This window comes from Bos taurus, chromosome 20, assembly GCF_002263795.3.
Source record: "Bos taurus isolate L1 Dominette 01449 registration number 42190680 breed Hereford chromosome 20, ARS-UCD2.0, whole genome shotgun sequence".
Classification (NCBI taxonomy): Eukaryota; Metazoa; Chordata; class Mammalia; order Artiodactyla; family Bovidae; genus Bos; species Bos taurus.
This window is the reverse complement of record NC_037347.1, coordinates 48,870,978-48,886,666: the sequence shown is the minus strand read 5'-3', so window position 1 is coordinate 48,886,666 and position 15,689 is coordinate 48,870,978. Positions and strand designations below refer to the sequence as shown.

The 15,689-nt window shown below is 36.9% G+C and overlaps 1 protein-coding gene across 3 annotated transcripts in view; it reads right to left on the bottom strand.

The window, feature by feature from the left end:
• Positions 1-15,689, bottom strand: part of CDH10 (cadherin 10) — a 186,571-nt gene that overhangs the window by 111,762 nt on the left and 59,120 nt on the right. For all 3 annotated transcript variants that reach the window (XM_024981381.2, NM_001076266.2, XM_005221635.5), the window contains exon 2: positions 5,186-5,541. In XM_024981381.2, coding sequence (XP_024837149.1) covers positions 5,186-5,416 — 231 coding nt within the window. In that variant the 5' untranslated portion in view covers positions 5,417-5,541. The remainder of the gene's footprint in view (positions 1-5,185; positions 5,542-15,689) is intronic.

Sequence of the window (15,689 nt, the reverse complement as noted above, 5' to 3'; positions counted from 1 at the left end):
AAAAATGTTCATAGGAAGCTGAGATATAAATGCAGCATAGAGCAAACTAGATACTTGAAGTTCAAGTTTTAAACCCCTTTTTTTGGAAGGTAGAGAAAGGTTAGCAGACACTATCCCATCTTAAAGGTCAATACTGTGATTATTTCACTGAAAAAAAAAACTTATGCAAAATGTATTTTGGTTTAGAATATATTTGATTAAATTATTTAGAGGAAAAGATTTTTTTTTTTATCACTGAGAGGTGAACAAAGAAATGCTTTGAGTTCATCATGGGTTTAGCTAGTTTCTTAATAAAAGCCATGGCAGTAGCAATTCCACCACCGGCTTTCTTCTTTTTTTTCTCAGTCTTCCTTTATTTCTTCTTATTCTTTTTAATTTTTCTTAATAAATGGGCTTTTAAATGCTTATACACTTCACATTTATAATGTAATCATATAAAATTAAAAATATAATGTACATTTGTTATTGTTTAGTTGCTAAGTTCCCTCCAACTCTTTTGTGATCCCACGGACTGTAGCCCACCAGGCTCCTCTGTACATGGTATTTCCCAGGCAAGAACACTAGAGTAGGTTGCCATTTCTTTCTCCAGTGGATATTCCAGACCCAGGGATTGAACCTGCATCTCCTGCATTAGCAGGCAGATTCTTTACCAGTGAGGCACCAGGGTAGCCTATAATATTGTACATTAATATAATATATACATTATATATATATATATATATACAGTATATATATATATATATTTTTTTTTATTTTGGGGGGGCTCCAAAATCACTGCAGATGGTGACTGCAGCCATGAAATTAAAAGATGCTTACTCCTTGGAAGGAAAGTTATGACCAACCTAGATAGCATATTCAAAAGCAGAGACATTACTTTGCCAACAAAGTTCCGGCTAGTCAAGGCTATGGTTTTTCCTGTGGTCATGTATGGATGTGAGAGTTGGACTGTGAGGATGGCTGAGCGCCGAAGGATTGATGCTTTTGAACTTTGGTGTTGGAGAAGACTCTTGAGAATCCCTTGGACTGCAAGGAGATCCAACCAGTCCATTCTGAAGGAGATCAGCCCTGGGATTTTTTTGGAAGGAATGATGCTAAAGCTGAAACTCCAGTACTTTGGCCACCTCACACAAAGAGTTGACTCATTGGAAAAGACTCTGATGCTGGGAGGGATTGGGGGCAGGAGGAGAAGGGGCTGACAGAGGATGAGATGGCTGGATGGCATCACTGACTCGATGGACATGAGTCTGAGTGAACTCAGGGAGTTGGTGATGGATAGGGAGGCCTGGTGTGCTGCGATTCATGGGGTTGCAAAGAGTCGGACATGACTCAGCGACTGAACTGAACTGAATATATATATAATGTACATTATAGGCTACCCTGGTGGCTCAGTGGTAAATATATAACTATATATTTATATATAATGCAAAACCACTGATATGATCATACAATAGATGAGAAAATGAAGGCTAGAAGAAGTTAACTGATTTAACCACTGAGAGAGAAAAATAGTGGCAGTAACAAGGATATATATGAGTGTTTAGATTGGCAGTAACATGTTTTTCCTAAGCTTTCTTCTGCTTTAACCCAATGAGTACTAAGGGGTTCTTTCCCTTGCTTTAATTCTGTAAGCAGTAATGGGTTTTTATCTAAAAAATTATATGCCATCCATTTTTTTACAGGATCGATTGACTGTTTTACAGGCTTCCCTTGTGACTCAGCTGGTAAAGAATTTGCCTGCAATGCAGGAGACCTGGGTTTGATCCTCTGGAGAAGGGAAAGGCTACCCACTCCAGTGTTTTGACTGGAGAATTCCAGGGACAGTATAGTCCATGGGGTTGCAAAGAGTCAGACACTACTGAGTGATTTTCACTTTCTGATTTGCTCACATTGGCTGCTTGGTATTTAAATGTTCCCCCTCTTTATGCATGTGCTTTTCAGTTTTGTCCTCAATTCCCCATTGTAAGTCTCTTCACTGGCTTTACTCAGAGCTCCCACTATATTTCCCACAACAATGGAGTGTCTGTCAACGTCTTCCCATGTGTCTAGTAATTGGGACAATTATAACTTCTACCTCTAAACTAAACTATTCATTGAATCACTTAGCATCAATATCACATATGTACTTTAAACAAACTAAAAACTAGAACCAGAATTTCTGAAAGGATGAATATGTAATACATTTATTATAAGTAATGTTGGAAAGAATATCTAGGAAATTTCAAAAAAAATTATATCTCATGAAGAGAATATATCTTAGCTTCTTATTATATTCATTAAAATGCACATTTAAAAATATTCTATGTTGCATATTATCTTTTTTGCATACACACATTGATATGTTTATCTCTAAAATAAAATCTTTATATAAGTAATTAATGCAATATAAACATTCAGTGATAATACACATATATACTATATATATTATATTGTACAATGCAATATAATATATATATCATATATATATAGACAAGTATATATAATACACATATATACTATAGGCAAGGGACATTTAAAGATAGGTATCTCACAGGTTGGGCTTCCTTGTAGCTCAGTCATTAGAGAATCCACCTAAAATGCAGGAGACCTGGGTTCAATTTCTGGGTCGGGAAGATCCCCTGGAGAAGGAAATGGCCACCCATTCCAGTCCTCTTCCCTGGAAAAGCCCATGGATGGAGGACCCTGGCAGGCTACAGTCTATGGGGTAGAAGGAATCAGACATGACTGAGACTAAGCATACACACTCACAGATCACTACATGAATAAATGATAGAAATACAAAATGGACTTGAAATATAAGCTAAATAACAGATGCTCTGAATATCAGAAGTCAAGTCAGAGTTACAACATTGAATATATTTATTTCTGTTGATCTGGTAGCTCAGGACACATAGAAGAAACTGGTGAGCACATTCTTTAAGTTCCTTATGATTCTACTTATTAAAGAGTTTTCTGACTTGCTTTTATAGAGCAGACTATGGAAGCAGCATTTGAGTTGTTTATCAAAATGCATATGTCTTTTAAGTATTTACCGGCTTTAATACCCCGTAGTAATGTAAATTCTACATTAGTGTTCCCCACCAAAGAGCTAAGTGGTATCAGACCACTCTAAAAATTCAGTTCAATACAACTCAGGTTAATCCAATCAACTAAATATTAAAATCTAAGAGATAGAAAAGGAGATATGGAAAAAAAAAAAAAAAGAAAAGGAGATATGAAGTTCTTGATTTCAAGCTATTGATATTCTTTGGAGAGAGAACAAATGAAAGCACATAAAGTAGCTTGACTATCACAATAGCACATAATGCAATTCAATTTAGCAACATTTATTACTCATTAAGGACTAGAGGAAGGAAAATCTATGCAAATAACTGCTATGTCTAGGAAGAACCAAATGAAACCATTTATAGTATCTATGGATAAATTTCAGTTATTATATTTTCATGTGGTTGGTTTCATAAACTGAAAGTTGCCTATTGCAGCAACCATAAAATTTGCCTTCACCTCCTGATATCAGGCATTTGATCAGATGACACCTGTGATAAGTCCACTACTGCTTGCTTTCTGGTAAAATTGCTTAGGTTGCCATTTCTTTTTTTCTCCTTCCAGTCAATATGACATTTAACCTTTAATGCCATCATTCTTATATTGCCAGAGATTTTAAAAGGATTGAAATAACTGGAACATGAAAAAACATACCAAAGTATTTAAAAAATCAATGAACATATATTTTCTCAAATTCTTTTTCTTAGAAGACAAAAACTTCAAGCATGATTTTAATTATGTGAATGACTCTACTGAAGTTTCAGTTCAGTTCAGTTCAGTCGCTCTTTGTGACCCTATGAATTGTAGCACACCAGGCCTCCCTGTCCATCACCAACTCCTGGAGTTCACTCAAACTCATGTCCATCTAGTCGGTGATGCCATCCAGCCATCTCATCCTCTGTTGGCCCCTTCACCTCCTGCCCCCAATCCCTCCCAGCATCAGTTTTTTCCAATGAGTCACCTCTTCGCATGAGGTGGCCAAAGTACTGAGTTTCAGCTTTAGCATCATTCCTTCCAAAGAACACCCAGGACCGATCTCCTTTATAATGGATTGGTTGGATCTCCTTGCAGTCCAAGGGACTCTCAAGAGTCTTCTCCAACACCACAGTGCAAAAGCATTAGGTTGATGCAATAAATGCTAACACAATCATGGAGCTATCCTAATTTTATAGTCTTTGCTTGAGCTATAAGAACATTTGATTATATCTGTTTGCCTTTTGTGAGTGTGTTTAACTTTTTTTTTCCCTTTAACATAGTTTCATAAACTGTCCATAAAAATAATAACACCATTAAAAGAATTATTTCTTTAAGAAATTACCTAATTTTGATTAGATTCAGATAGTGTCAAGAAAGAAAACTGAAATTAATACAACTCAGTGTATAAAAGCATTGTTACTTTTGTCACACTTATCCTTCCATTCCTAACCACAGATCATTTTCTTCCCAAACTTTTATAACTGAACAGCATGAAATCTCATTTGAGATTAGAAAGCTCCTGATTAGAAAACTACTTTTAACTGCTTGTCTTTCCATTTGTTTCTTCCTTACATAAATGTCCCCATGGTAGGACTTTAGAAAAATAAGTAACATTAATATCTGGAATATTATATCTGGAATTATATTATATTACATTATATCTGGCATATTATATCTGGAATTTTCTTAGAAGTAAGTATTTTTTTGGCCTTAGGTCGTGTTTCTAATGACATTTGCTTTCTCATTCTGCAAAATATCAAAGAACTTCTAAATACATCTTTTCTTCCTCACTAAAGTCAACAGCAATGAGACTATATGTGTAATATTCATGCATTGTCAATTTAAGTGACTAGATTGACATATAGTTTTCTTCCAATCATTGATTTTTAAATACAAATTCTGAAATTGCAATTTTGTTACCTCTAATCCACGAGGTTTTATGCAGAATTAATTCTAGTAAGTGAACTCCTACATTTATCATTCCATATTCGTTACACAGTTTTTAATTTATAATTTGTATTCCATAATCAAATATTGCTTTAGGAATATCTAAAGAATAAAATTTGTAAGAATGGTAATTTTTATAAACTTCAAGTATTCCTTATGAGACATATATACATACACATATAAAAGAATGTAAATATTTGCAATTTCAATACAGACTTACCTTGCCTACATATTGATAATCAGATCCTGTATATTCCTCCAGTAAGAAAAATTGATTCCACATCCAACCACGCTTTTGACGATGAAGTATTTTGCCATCACTCCTCGGTACACGTGCACCTAAAATTCTTTTCTGAGGCACAGGAGTCCTTCTGAACATTATCTCTGGAGAACAGAAACGTGGCAGGCATACCCAGAGTAGAAATAGTAGCAAAAATTGATATATTGTCATAGTTCACTTCTTGACAATTTCCAACGTGGATGAAGAAAAAGCAGTCTTATTTTATTCTGTTGAATTTTACTGTATTTCAACTGGTTTCCAACATTTCATCAATGTTTTGGACATGTTTCCAAAAGCTTCAAAAAAACAAACAAACAAAAAAAAGTCAGTTGACAACATTATGAATGTTACCTGTCACTTTAAATTTAATGTGACAAAGATTAATTAATGATAGCAACCAAAATATTTACCTTCCCTCTCTTACATAAAGTAATTGCTAGTTTTGGAGACATGACTTGTCTAGTAAGATGTCTATAATATAAGAAAAGATGATTGCAAATAATTTCAAGCAAATTTCAAAGAAAGGACATATTAAGCCTTATTTTTTTTTTCCTTTTGGAACTTTACTAGTTTTTAGGAATTATAACCCCTGTATAGAGTGGAGATGTAGTTAATTTTACATATCAACTTTCCCAGAGTAATTTAACATAAATTAAAATTTTGAAAACAAAATAGTTATTTTAATAACTACAGGAAATAGGCACTTATCATGCAATGCAGTGATATTTAAATAATTTTTTTAAACAACAGCACAGTTTCTTCAATTTTCATCCACTTCAAAGATAAAAGTAAAGCCAAAATAAAAAAAAATCTGAGTGTCTTCAGCTGAAGACTTTTCTTTTCTTTCTTAGGTAGATCTGTGAAACAAATAGAGCTTCCTAGAGCAGAAAATACAAATCACAACTACAGTAAATCAACATGTGACATAATTTACAGTATTGTCTATAAGGATTTAATCATGCTGAAAGTTCCAGCTTTGATACATTTACACAATGTATCACCACAGACTTGCCCCTATGCTAATCTGGAATTCCAGGTTGCCCCAGCCTTCTCACTGCTCCCCACCTGCAATTATTTTTTCTCAGCAGTGTATCTCCGGTAAATCCTGTGTGTGTGTGTTACTTATTCAGTCATGTCTGACTGCGAACCAATGGACTGTAGCCCACCAGGCTCCTCTGTCCGTGTTATTCTCCAGGCAAGAATACTGGAGTGGACTGCCATTCCTTTAACCAAGGGATCTTCTCAACCTACGGATGAATCCAAGTCTCCTGCATTTCAGGCAGATTCTTTACTGTTTGTTTTACCATTTGAGCTACCCAGGAATTACTTCCGGTAATCCCACTGAAATGTAAATCAGATCATGTCACTTTTCCACACAAAACACTCTGATGGTTTCACACCTCATTTTGATAAAAACCCAGCATCTCATGCTGCTGCTGCTAAGTCGCTTCAGTCGTGTCCGACTCTGTGCGACCCCATAGACGGCGGCCCACCAGGCTCCCCCGTCCCTGGGGTTCTCCAGGCAAGAACACTGGAGTGGGTTGCCATTTCCTTCTCCAATGCATGAAAGTGAAAAGTGAAAGTGAAGTCGCTCAGCCGTGTCTGACTCTATCGACCCCATGCACTGCAGCCTACCAGGCTCCTCCGTTCATGGGATTCTCCAGGCAAGAGTACTGGAGTGGGGTGCCATCTCCTCTCTGACCTCATGCTATACTTCAATCATCAGGTCACTACTCAAAATTGACTCTTTTCCAGCCAAAGTGTCCCTCTTGCTTCAGCCTGCAACATACCTCATATACCCCTCTCTTCAACCAGGACCTCTACATTTTCTCTCCAACTGGAATGTTTTTCCATGTAGTTATCCACATAGGTAGAGCCCCTGTTTCCTTTGGATTTTTCTTGAAACCTCCCCTAATATTTTCTAGATCTCAATATACATGTATTTATTTATTTATTGTATTATTTATTGTGCGCATATTCTGTCTGTCATCATGAAAAAAAAAGGAATTTTGCTCTTTTCCTTGCTATTGTTTTCACAGTACTTAGAAAGGACTCTTGCACATGGTATATGTTCATTAAACAATCTGATTGAATGAATGCATGAATTATATATTGATTCAAACATCTGAGCATCATTAACTCCTCTATAAAGTTAAGCCCAAATATTTAGGTATGAAAATAATATTTTCAAATCATAATTACTTTTATTCTTTGTTTATATTATTCTTAAGCTATTTTTATTTAAAATTTCCTATTTTCATTTTCAGTTAGGTATACATTTTATTTCAGGATATGATAAAATACAACAAAAAGTGGTTGGGAGACCAAAAATGTTATAAAAAGTGGTTGGAGGACCAAGAGGATTGAGTTTCATTTCTTTAAAATGACAATGTATTCTTAAGTGCTCCAGCATTTACATGTATGATTTCATTCACAAAGATTTCTAAGAAATATGTTTACTTATTTGTATGTTTGTTTTATTATTCAGATGATTTAAAGGTTAATGCAAATATGCTTCAGAAGTAAGATTAATGATGAAGCAGTATTTCCCCAGAGTGTATTAAATGACTGTGGAACTCCCTACAGCCCATGAAGCATTCAACATGACAGATATAACCTGTATTAAAATCTGTCATGTAATGCTATACTTGGGAGAAAGGAAATTATCTGATGCATAAAATGGTTTTACATCACAAAGTACTGACTTTACAGAAACTCAGATTGATTGGATTCTAAGTAATAGGAACATTTACCAAAATGATATTTGACTTTTTAAATGCATCAGAACATGCTAGACAGTATTCTCCAGAAATTTATACTCATTCCTAAGAGTTAGAGGAGAGTTTGCATAATTGAGGGTTTCTTTTATCTTCTATGAAAGCTTTAAAACTTATTGAAGCAAGATTCTCATTTCAACTCTTTTTTTTTTCAATTTAAAACTATTTGCTAGCACTTGCTATATTGATTATTTTCAATACAATGTATCTTTTACCTATAAGTTTAGAAGCTTAATTATCAATATTTTTAGGAAGGAGGATGAGGACATTGCATTTTTAAAAATTGTTAGTAAACAACTGGAGCTATATATATATACACATATATACCATTTTTCTTTATTATTTTAGTTTCTATTATTTCATAAAATATTTTCTGAGGAATATATAGTTAAATACATTTTAATACTGATTTAAGATGTTTGAGAGTTGGACTGTGAAGAAAGCTGAGCGCCAAAGAGTTCATTCTTTTGAACTGTGGTATTGGAGAAGACTCTTGAGAGTCCCTTGGACTGCAAGGAGATCCAACCAGTCCATTCTAAAGAAGATCAGTCCTGGGTGTTCTTTGGAAGGAATGATGCTAAAGCTGAAACTCCAGTTCTTTGGCCACCTCATGCGAAGAGTTGACTCATTGGAAAAGACTCTGATACTGGGAGGGATTTGAGATGGCTGGATGGCATCACCGACTTGATGGACGTGAGTTTGAGTGAACTCCAGGAGTTGGTGATGGACAGGGAAGCCTGGCGTGCTGCAGTTCATGAGGTCACAAAGAGTCGGACACGACTGAGTGACTGAACTGAACTGAAGATAATTAAAATATATTTAAATATATTTTCCATAAATGTATTTGATAAAACCATCTCAAGCAATGACAAGATTAAATAAAAATACATTTAACCATGACTAATTAGATATGAATTTATTTCATTAATAGATTGGGCTTTTGGTCTCATATTTAAAAATCTCTGCATAACTTTAAGGTCAAAAACATTTTCTCTTGTATTTTCTTTTAGAAGTTTTATAGTTTAAGTTCTTAGCATGTATGGTCCAATTTGAATCAAGCTTTGTATATAGCTCAATATATGAATTGCAGTTTGATGTTTTGCTTATGAATATCCAATTTTTCTAGAACCATTTGCTGAAAAGTGCATCCTTTCTCCACTGAATTGCTTTTGTAACTTTGTCAAAAATCACTTGTATATCTATGTGTGTTTATATATTTTTGGACTCATATATATTTGCTTGTTTGTTCATCTTTATACCCATAGAACATTCTCTTGATCACTATAATTTGTAAGTCTGGAAATCAAATAATCTTAGTCCTCCAACTTTAGTCTTTTAATTTTCTTTTTTTTTTTTTGGTTATAATAGAACTTCTTGCATTTTCCATTAAATTTTATAGTTACCTTGCATTTTATATATAAAATCTGTGGGGATATTAATGGGGATTGCATTGAATCTATAGATAAATTTGAGAAAAGTGAACATCATAATGACATTGATTCTCCTGAGTTATGAACACTATATGTATCTTTCAGTCATGTTTTGTAGATTTCAGTATATAAGCCTTTTCCAACTTTTGTCAAATATAACCCGAGTGTTTTCATTTTTTTAATGCTATCCCTTTATCACATTTTTGTTTTTAACCACTTTTTTGAGGTGAGATTGAAATATAAACACCTGAAATATTCATTGTATACAACTTGATGAGTTTGGACATTGTTAAGAGGAAATACAGACACATTCGAGTCTGGCATGAATATATGATAATTATAGACTTGTATCCAGATATATAAAGAATTCTCAAAATCAACCATCCAAAAACACAAAACCCAATAAAAATTGGAAGAAGATTTGAATTGACAATAAGACAGAGGGCAAAAAATATATTGAAAGATATTCAACATCATTCATCATTTGAGAAATTTAAACTAAAATGACTGATGACTCGCATATGTCCGTGAGGATGCGGAGGAATGGGAACTCTTTTACACCTTTGATGGGATTGTCAAATAAGATAAACTCTTTGAAACACAGTGTAGTAAGTTGAAAAATGGCCCCTCAAAGATGTTTATATCCTGAATTCTGAAATATGGATCTATATATATGCTTCTTTACAGGGTAAGGAAACTTTAGAGATATGATTCACTGAAAATCTTGGGGATTTAGGAGATTATCCTGGATCATTTAGACAAAATCAAGGGTGGCTCAGACAGTAAAGAAACTGCCTGCAATACAGGAGACCTGGGTTCAGTCCCTGGGTTGGGAAGATCCCCTGGAGGAGGGAATGGCAGCCCACTCCAGTATTCTTGCCTGGGAAATCCCATGGACAGAGGAGCTTGTGGGGGCTACAGTCCATGGGGTCACAAAGAGTCACTTTGTGACACAACTGAGTGACTAGCACTTTCATTTTCTTTCAATATGATCACAGGTGTTTCCCAGGTGGTGCAGTGCTAAAGAATCTGCCTGCCAATTCAGGAGATTTAAGAGACACAGTTTCAATCCCTAGGTCAGGAAGATCAACTGCAGTAGGAAATGACAACCCGCTCCATTATTCTTGCCTGGAAACATTCCATGGATAGAGGAGCCTAACAGGCTACAGTTCATGCGGTTGTGAGAGTTGAACACGACTGTGGACATGACTGAGCAACTGAACACACACATACAAGGTAATCAGAGGGGGCCTTATAAGAGGGAGGCAGGAGGATCAGTCAGTAAAAGAGATGATCACAGATGCTGGAGGATAGAGTGTCTCAAGTAAGAGTGCATTAGCTAAGGATTACAGGCCACCCCGGAAGCTAAAGAAGCCAAAGAATGGATACTATCCTGGAGCATCGCCCTCCCCTCCACCCAGGCAGAAATCTTGATTTTAGACTTTTGACCTCTTGCTGTTGTTCAGCTGCTAAGTTTTGTCCAGCTCTTTTGTGACCCTGTGGACTGTGGCCCGCCAATCCCCTCTATCCATGGAATTCTCCAGGCACGAATAATGGAGTGGGTTGCCATTTCCTTCTCCAGGGGATCTCCCCGATCCAGGGATCAAGTGCATGTCTTCTGCACTGGCAGGCAGATTCTTTACTACTGAGCTACCAGGTAAGCCCTTTTGACCTCTAGAAATCTAATAGATACATCTGTAATATTTTAAGTCATTCCATTTGTGAGTTGTTACAGTACCAATAAGATAAGCAGATTTAGACATTTATGCAAGTGGAATAAAGGATATTCATCTAAAATGTGCACAGGGAAAGGCTAGAGAAAAGTCAATGTCACAGGTGAATGGATAAACTAATTGTGTTATATACAATGGAATGTTACTAAGCAATTAAAAAAGAATGATATTTTAAGTTCATAAGCAAGGAAGGAGCTTAGAAAAATACCACTCCATCCTAAAAACAAAGATAACCTGAACAGACTTAAAAAATTAACAACTCTTCTTGGATTCATAACAATGGAGGGGGACTCAGGGACTACTGCCTCCATGATTGAAGATAGATAAATGAACAGAAGGAAGAGCGGCTTAACTGACCAGAGACTCATGAGCAGAAATCAGCCAGAACCAGTAATGGAGTGGCAAACCTGAACTGTAAATGATAAACTGCTGGAGGTTCAGTGAGGATAACTCGGAGATTTAAAACCTCCAAGGGGAAAGTCCTCAACATGGTGAGACTTACCATCAAGAACACCTCCAAGTTTCCACAGTAAATATCAGGAAAATCCCCTTGTGTTTCCCCAGGGAGAGGGTAAAGGAAATATTTTTACATATGTCAGATCATTCAACTCTTAATAAGGCCAGCCCTCAGGGGAAACTAGTCAACAAGAGCCTAACCTGTTGGAGTACTGCCCGTGTGCAAAGTCACTTCAGTAATGACTTTTCGACCCTATGGACTGTAATCCACCATGCTCCTCTGTCCATGGGATTCTCCAAGTGAGAATACTGGAGTGGGTTGGAAGGCCCTCCTCCAGGGGATCTTCTCAACCTAAGGATCGAACCCATGTCTCTTATGTCTCCTGAACTAGCAGGCAAGTTCTGTACCACTAGTACCACCTTACATAGGGAAGGAGGAAATACATTCTGGCCCACCTAAGGAGCGAGAAAACCTTGAGAAACATTTGTGAAGTTCAGTCCAGAGGCACAGAATCACGGAAAGACTAAGAACTAGTCACAGACTATAGAATGCTTCTCCTGCCCCATCCCTAGGCTTCCCTGACAGTTCAACTGGTAAAGAATCTGACTGCAAAGCAGGAGATGCCGGTTCAATCCCTGGGTCGGGAAGATCTATCACATTGTTGCTCAGTTGTCTCTGACTATTCATGACCCCATGGACTGCAGCATATCAGGCTTCCCTGTTCTCTACTATCCCCCAGAGTTTGCTCAAACTCATGTCCACTCAGTCAGTGATGCCATCCAACCCTCTCATCTGTTGCCCCCTGCTCCTCCTGCCCTCCATCTTTCCCGGCATCAGAGTCTTTTCCAATGAATTGGTTCTTTGCATCATGTGGCCAAAGTATTGGAGTTTCAGCTTCAACATCAGTTCTTCCAAAGAATATTCAGGGTTGATTCCCTCAAAGATTGATTGGTTTGATCTGCTTCCAGTCCAAGGGAGTCTTAAGAGTCTTCTCCAACACCACAGTTCAAAAGCATCAGTTCTTTGGTTCTCTGCCTTCTTTATGGTCCAACTCTCATATCCATACATGACTAGTAGAAAAACCACAGCTTAGACTCTATGAACCTTTGTCTTCAAACTGATGTCTCTTCCTTTTAATATGCTGTCTCGGATTGTCATATCTTTTCTTCCAAGGAGCAAGCATCTTTTAATTTCATGGCTGCAGTCACTATCTGCAGTGATTTTGGAGCCCAAGAAACTAAAGTGTGTTACTGTTTCCATTCTTTCCCCATCTATTTGCAATGAAGTGATGGGACTAGATGCCATAGTCAGTTGTTTTTTTTTTTTTTTTTTTGAATGTTGAGTTCTAAGCCAGCTGTTTCACTCTCCTCTTTCGCCTTCATCAAGAGGCTGTTTAGTTCCTCTTCACTTTCTGCCATAAGGGTGGTGTTATCTGCATATCTGAGGTTTTGATGTTTCTCCCCACAATCTCGACTCCAGCTAATGATTCTTCCAGCCCAACATTTCATGATATACTCTGCATATAAGTTAAATAAGCAGGGTGACAATACACGGCTTTGACCTACTCCTTTCCCAACTTTGATCCAGTCATTTGTTTCACACCCAGTTCTAACTGTTGCTTCTTGACGTGCATACAAGTTTCACAGGATGCAGTAAGGTGGTCTGGTATTTCCATCTCTTTTAATAATTTTCCACAGTTTGTTGTGATCCACACAAAGGCTTTAGCATAGTCAATGAAGCAGAAGTAGATGCTTTTCTGGAATTCCCTTGCCTTTTTAATGGTCCAACAGATGCTGGCAATTTGATCTCTTGTTTCTCTGCCTTTCTCAATCCAACTTGAACATCTGTAATTTCTTGGTTCATGTACTGTTGAAGCCCAGCTTGAAAGACTTTGAGCAATACTTTGCTAGTGTGTGAAATGAGTGCAAATGTACAGTGGTTGGAACTTCCCTTACCATCACCTTTATTTGGGATTGGAATGAAAACTGACTTTTCCAGTCCTGTGGCCATTGTTGTGGTTTTCAAATTTGCTGACATATTGACAGCAACATTTTAATAGCATCATATTTTAGGATTTGAAATAGCTCAGCTGGAATTCTATCACCTCCACTAGCATTACTAAAGGATTATTTACAGCAGCTCCATCTCCTAGTGCATCATATCCTGTTATCAAAAAAAAAAAAAATTACAAAGCATGCCAAAAGGCAAAAAAGTGCAAATTGGAGAGATAAGAGCAAGCATCTGAATGAGACATAGCAGGAGTGTTGGGATTATCAAACTAGAAATCTAAAGCAACTTTGATTAATATTCTAAGGACTCTAAAGAACAAAATAAAGAACATGTAAGAACAGATGATCAATATAAGCAGAATCATGGACATCGTAACAAAGAACTAAAAATAAACGTGAGAGACAAAAAACACTGTAAGTAAAGAGCACATCTGATGGGCTTATTGGTAGATTCAGTTTGGCTGAGGAAAGAATCTCTGAACAAAAGGATGTATCCACAGGATCTTCAAAAAGCTTATACATTTGTCCTTAAACATTCGTTCGGATCCACAGAATGCACAGCACCTAAGAGTGAACACTAAGGACCTTGAGGATAGTTTAGAGTAGGTCCCTCCTCAGTAAAAAAAAATGTTGCATTTTGGAGAGGGATATTGATAATGAGAGAGGACATGCAGTTGTGGAGGCAGTGGGTATATGGGAAGACTCTGCATCTTCTCAATTTTCTTGGAAACACAAAACTACTCCAAAAAATATCAGCAGTTCATAACACACACAAAATGAAATAGAAATAGGAAATTATGCAAAACAAACCAGGTTAGTTTGCTTAATGTTAATTCTTCCCAGGTATGTTCTATGTTGCTAGAAACCTACTTATTAACTTTTTCAAAACATTATTCCTTCATTATAAATGCTACAAATAATCATTATTGCAGTTTGCTGTTGTTCAGTTAAGTGGCATCCAACTCTTTGCAACCCCATGCCAGACTCCTCTGTCCTCCACTGTCTCCCAGAGTTTGCTCAAATTCATGCGCACTGAGTCAGTGATGCTATCTATCAAACTCATCCTCTTCTGTCCCCTTCTCCTTTTACCTTCAATCTTTCCCAACATCCAAGTCTTTCCTAATAGGTCAGCTCTTCACATCTGTTGGCCAAAGGAACAGTCCTTGCAATGAATATTTAGAGTTGATTTCTCAACGCAAGAGATGCAGGTTCAATACCAGGGTTGGGAAGATTCCCTGGAGAAGGAAATGGACACACACTCCAGTATTCTTGACTGGCAAATCCTAAGGACAAAAGAGCCTGGTAGGCTACAGTCCATGGGGTTGCAAAAAGTCGAACACAGTTTAGGGACTAAACATTCCTCCAGTAACCAGACTCAAAATATAGATTTTTAATAGGTGGCTCAGATAGTAAACAATCTGCCTGCAGTACAGAAGACCGAGTTTCTATCCCTGGGTTGGAAAGATCCTCTGGAGAAGGAAATGACTACCCACTCCAGTATCCTTGCCTGGAGAATCCAATGGACACAGAAGCCTGGTGGTCTATACTCCATGGGGTCTCAAGGAGTCAGACACAACTGATGGAATCACACACACACACACACACACTAATGCTTCCATTTAACCAAGTACACCTATTACATGGTCAGTCAATATAGTCCCTTGCTTTTTTTTTTTTTTTTTCCTCCATGGCTCTAAGTTCTTCCTACCCCAATCCCCCAATTAATGTGCCACCACACCTACATGACCTTTTAAAACTAACACATACCAAAGAAAAGATGTCCTTTTCATCACAGGGGAGTAGAATGCAAAAGTAGAAAGTTAAGAGATACCTGGAGTAACAGGGAAGTTTGGCCTTGGTGTACAAAATGAAGCAGGGCAAAGTCTAACAGAGTTTAGCCAAGAGAAGGCACTGATTATAGTAAAAACCCTCTACCAATAACAAAGAGAAAACTCTACATTATAGACATCACCAGATGGTCAATACTGAAATCAGATTGATTATACTCTTTGCAGCTGAAGATGGAGAAGCTCTATAC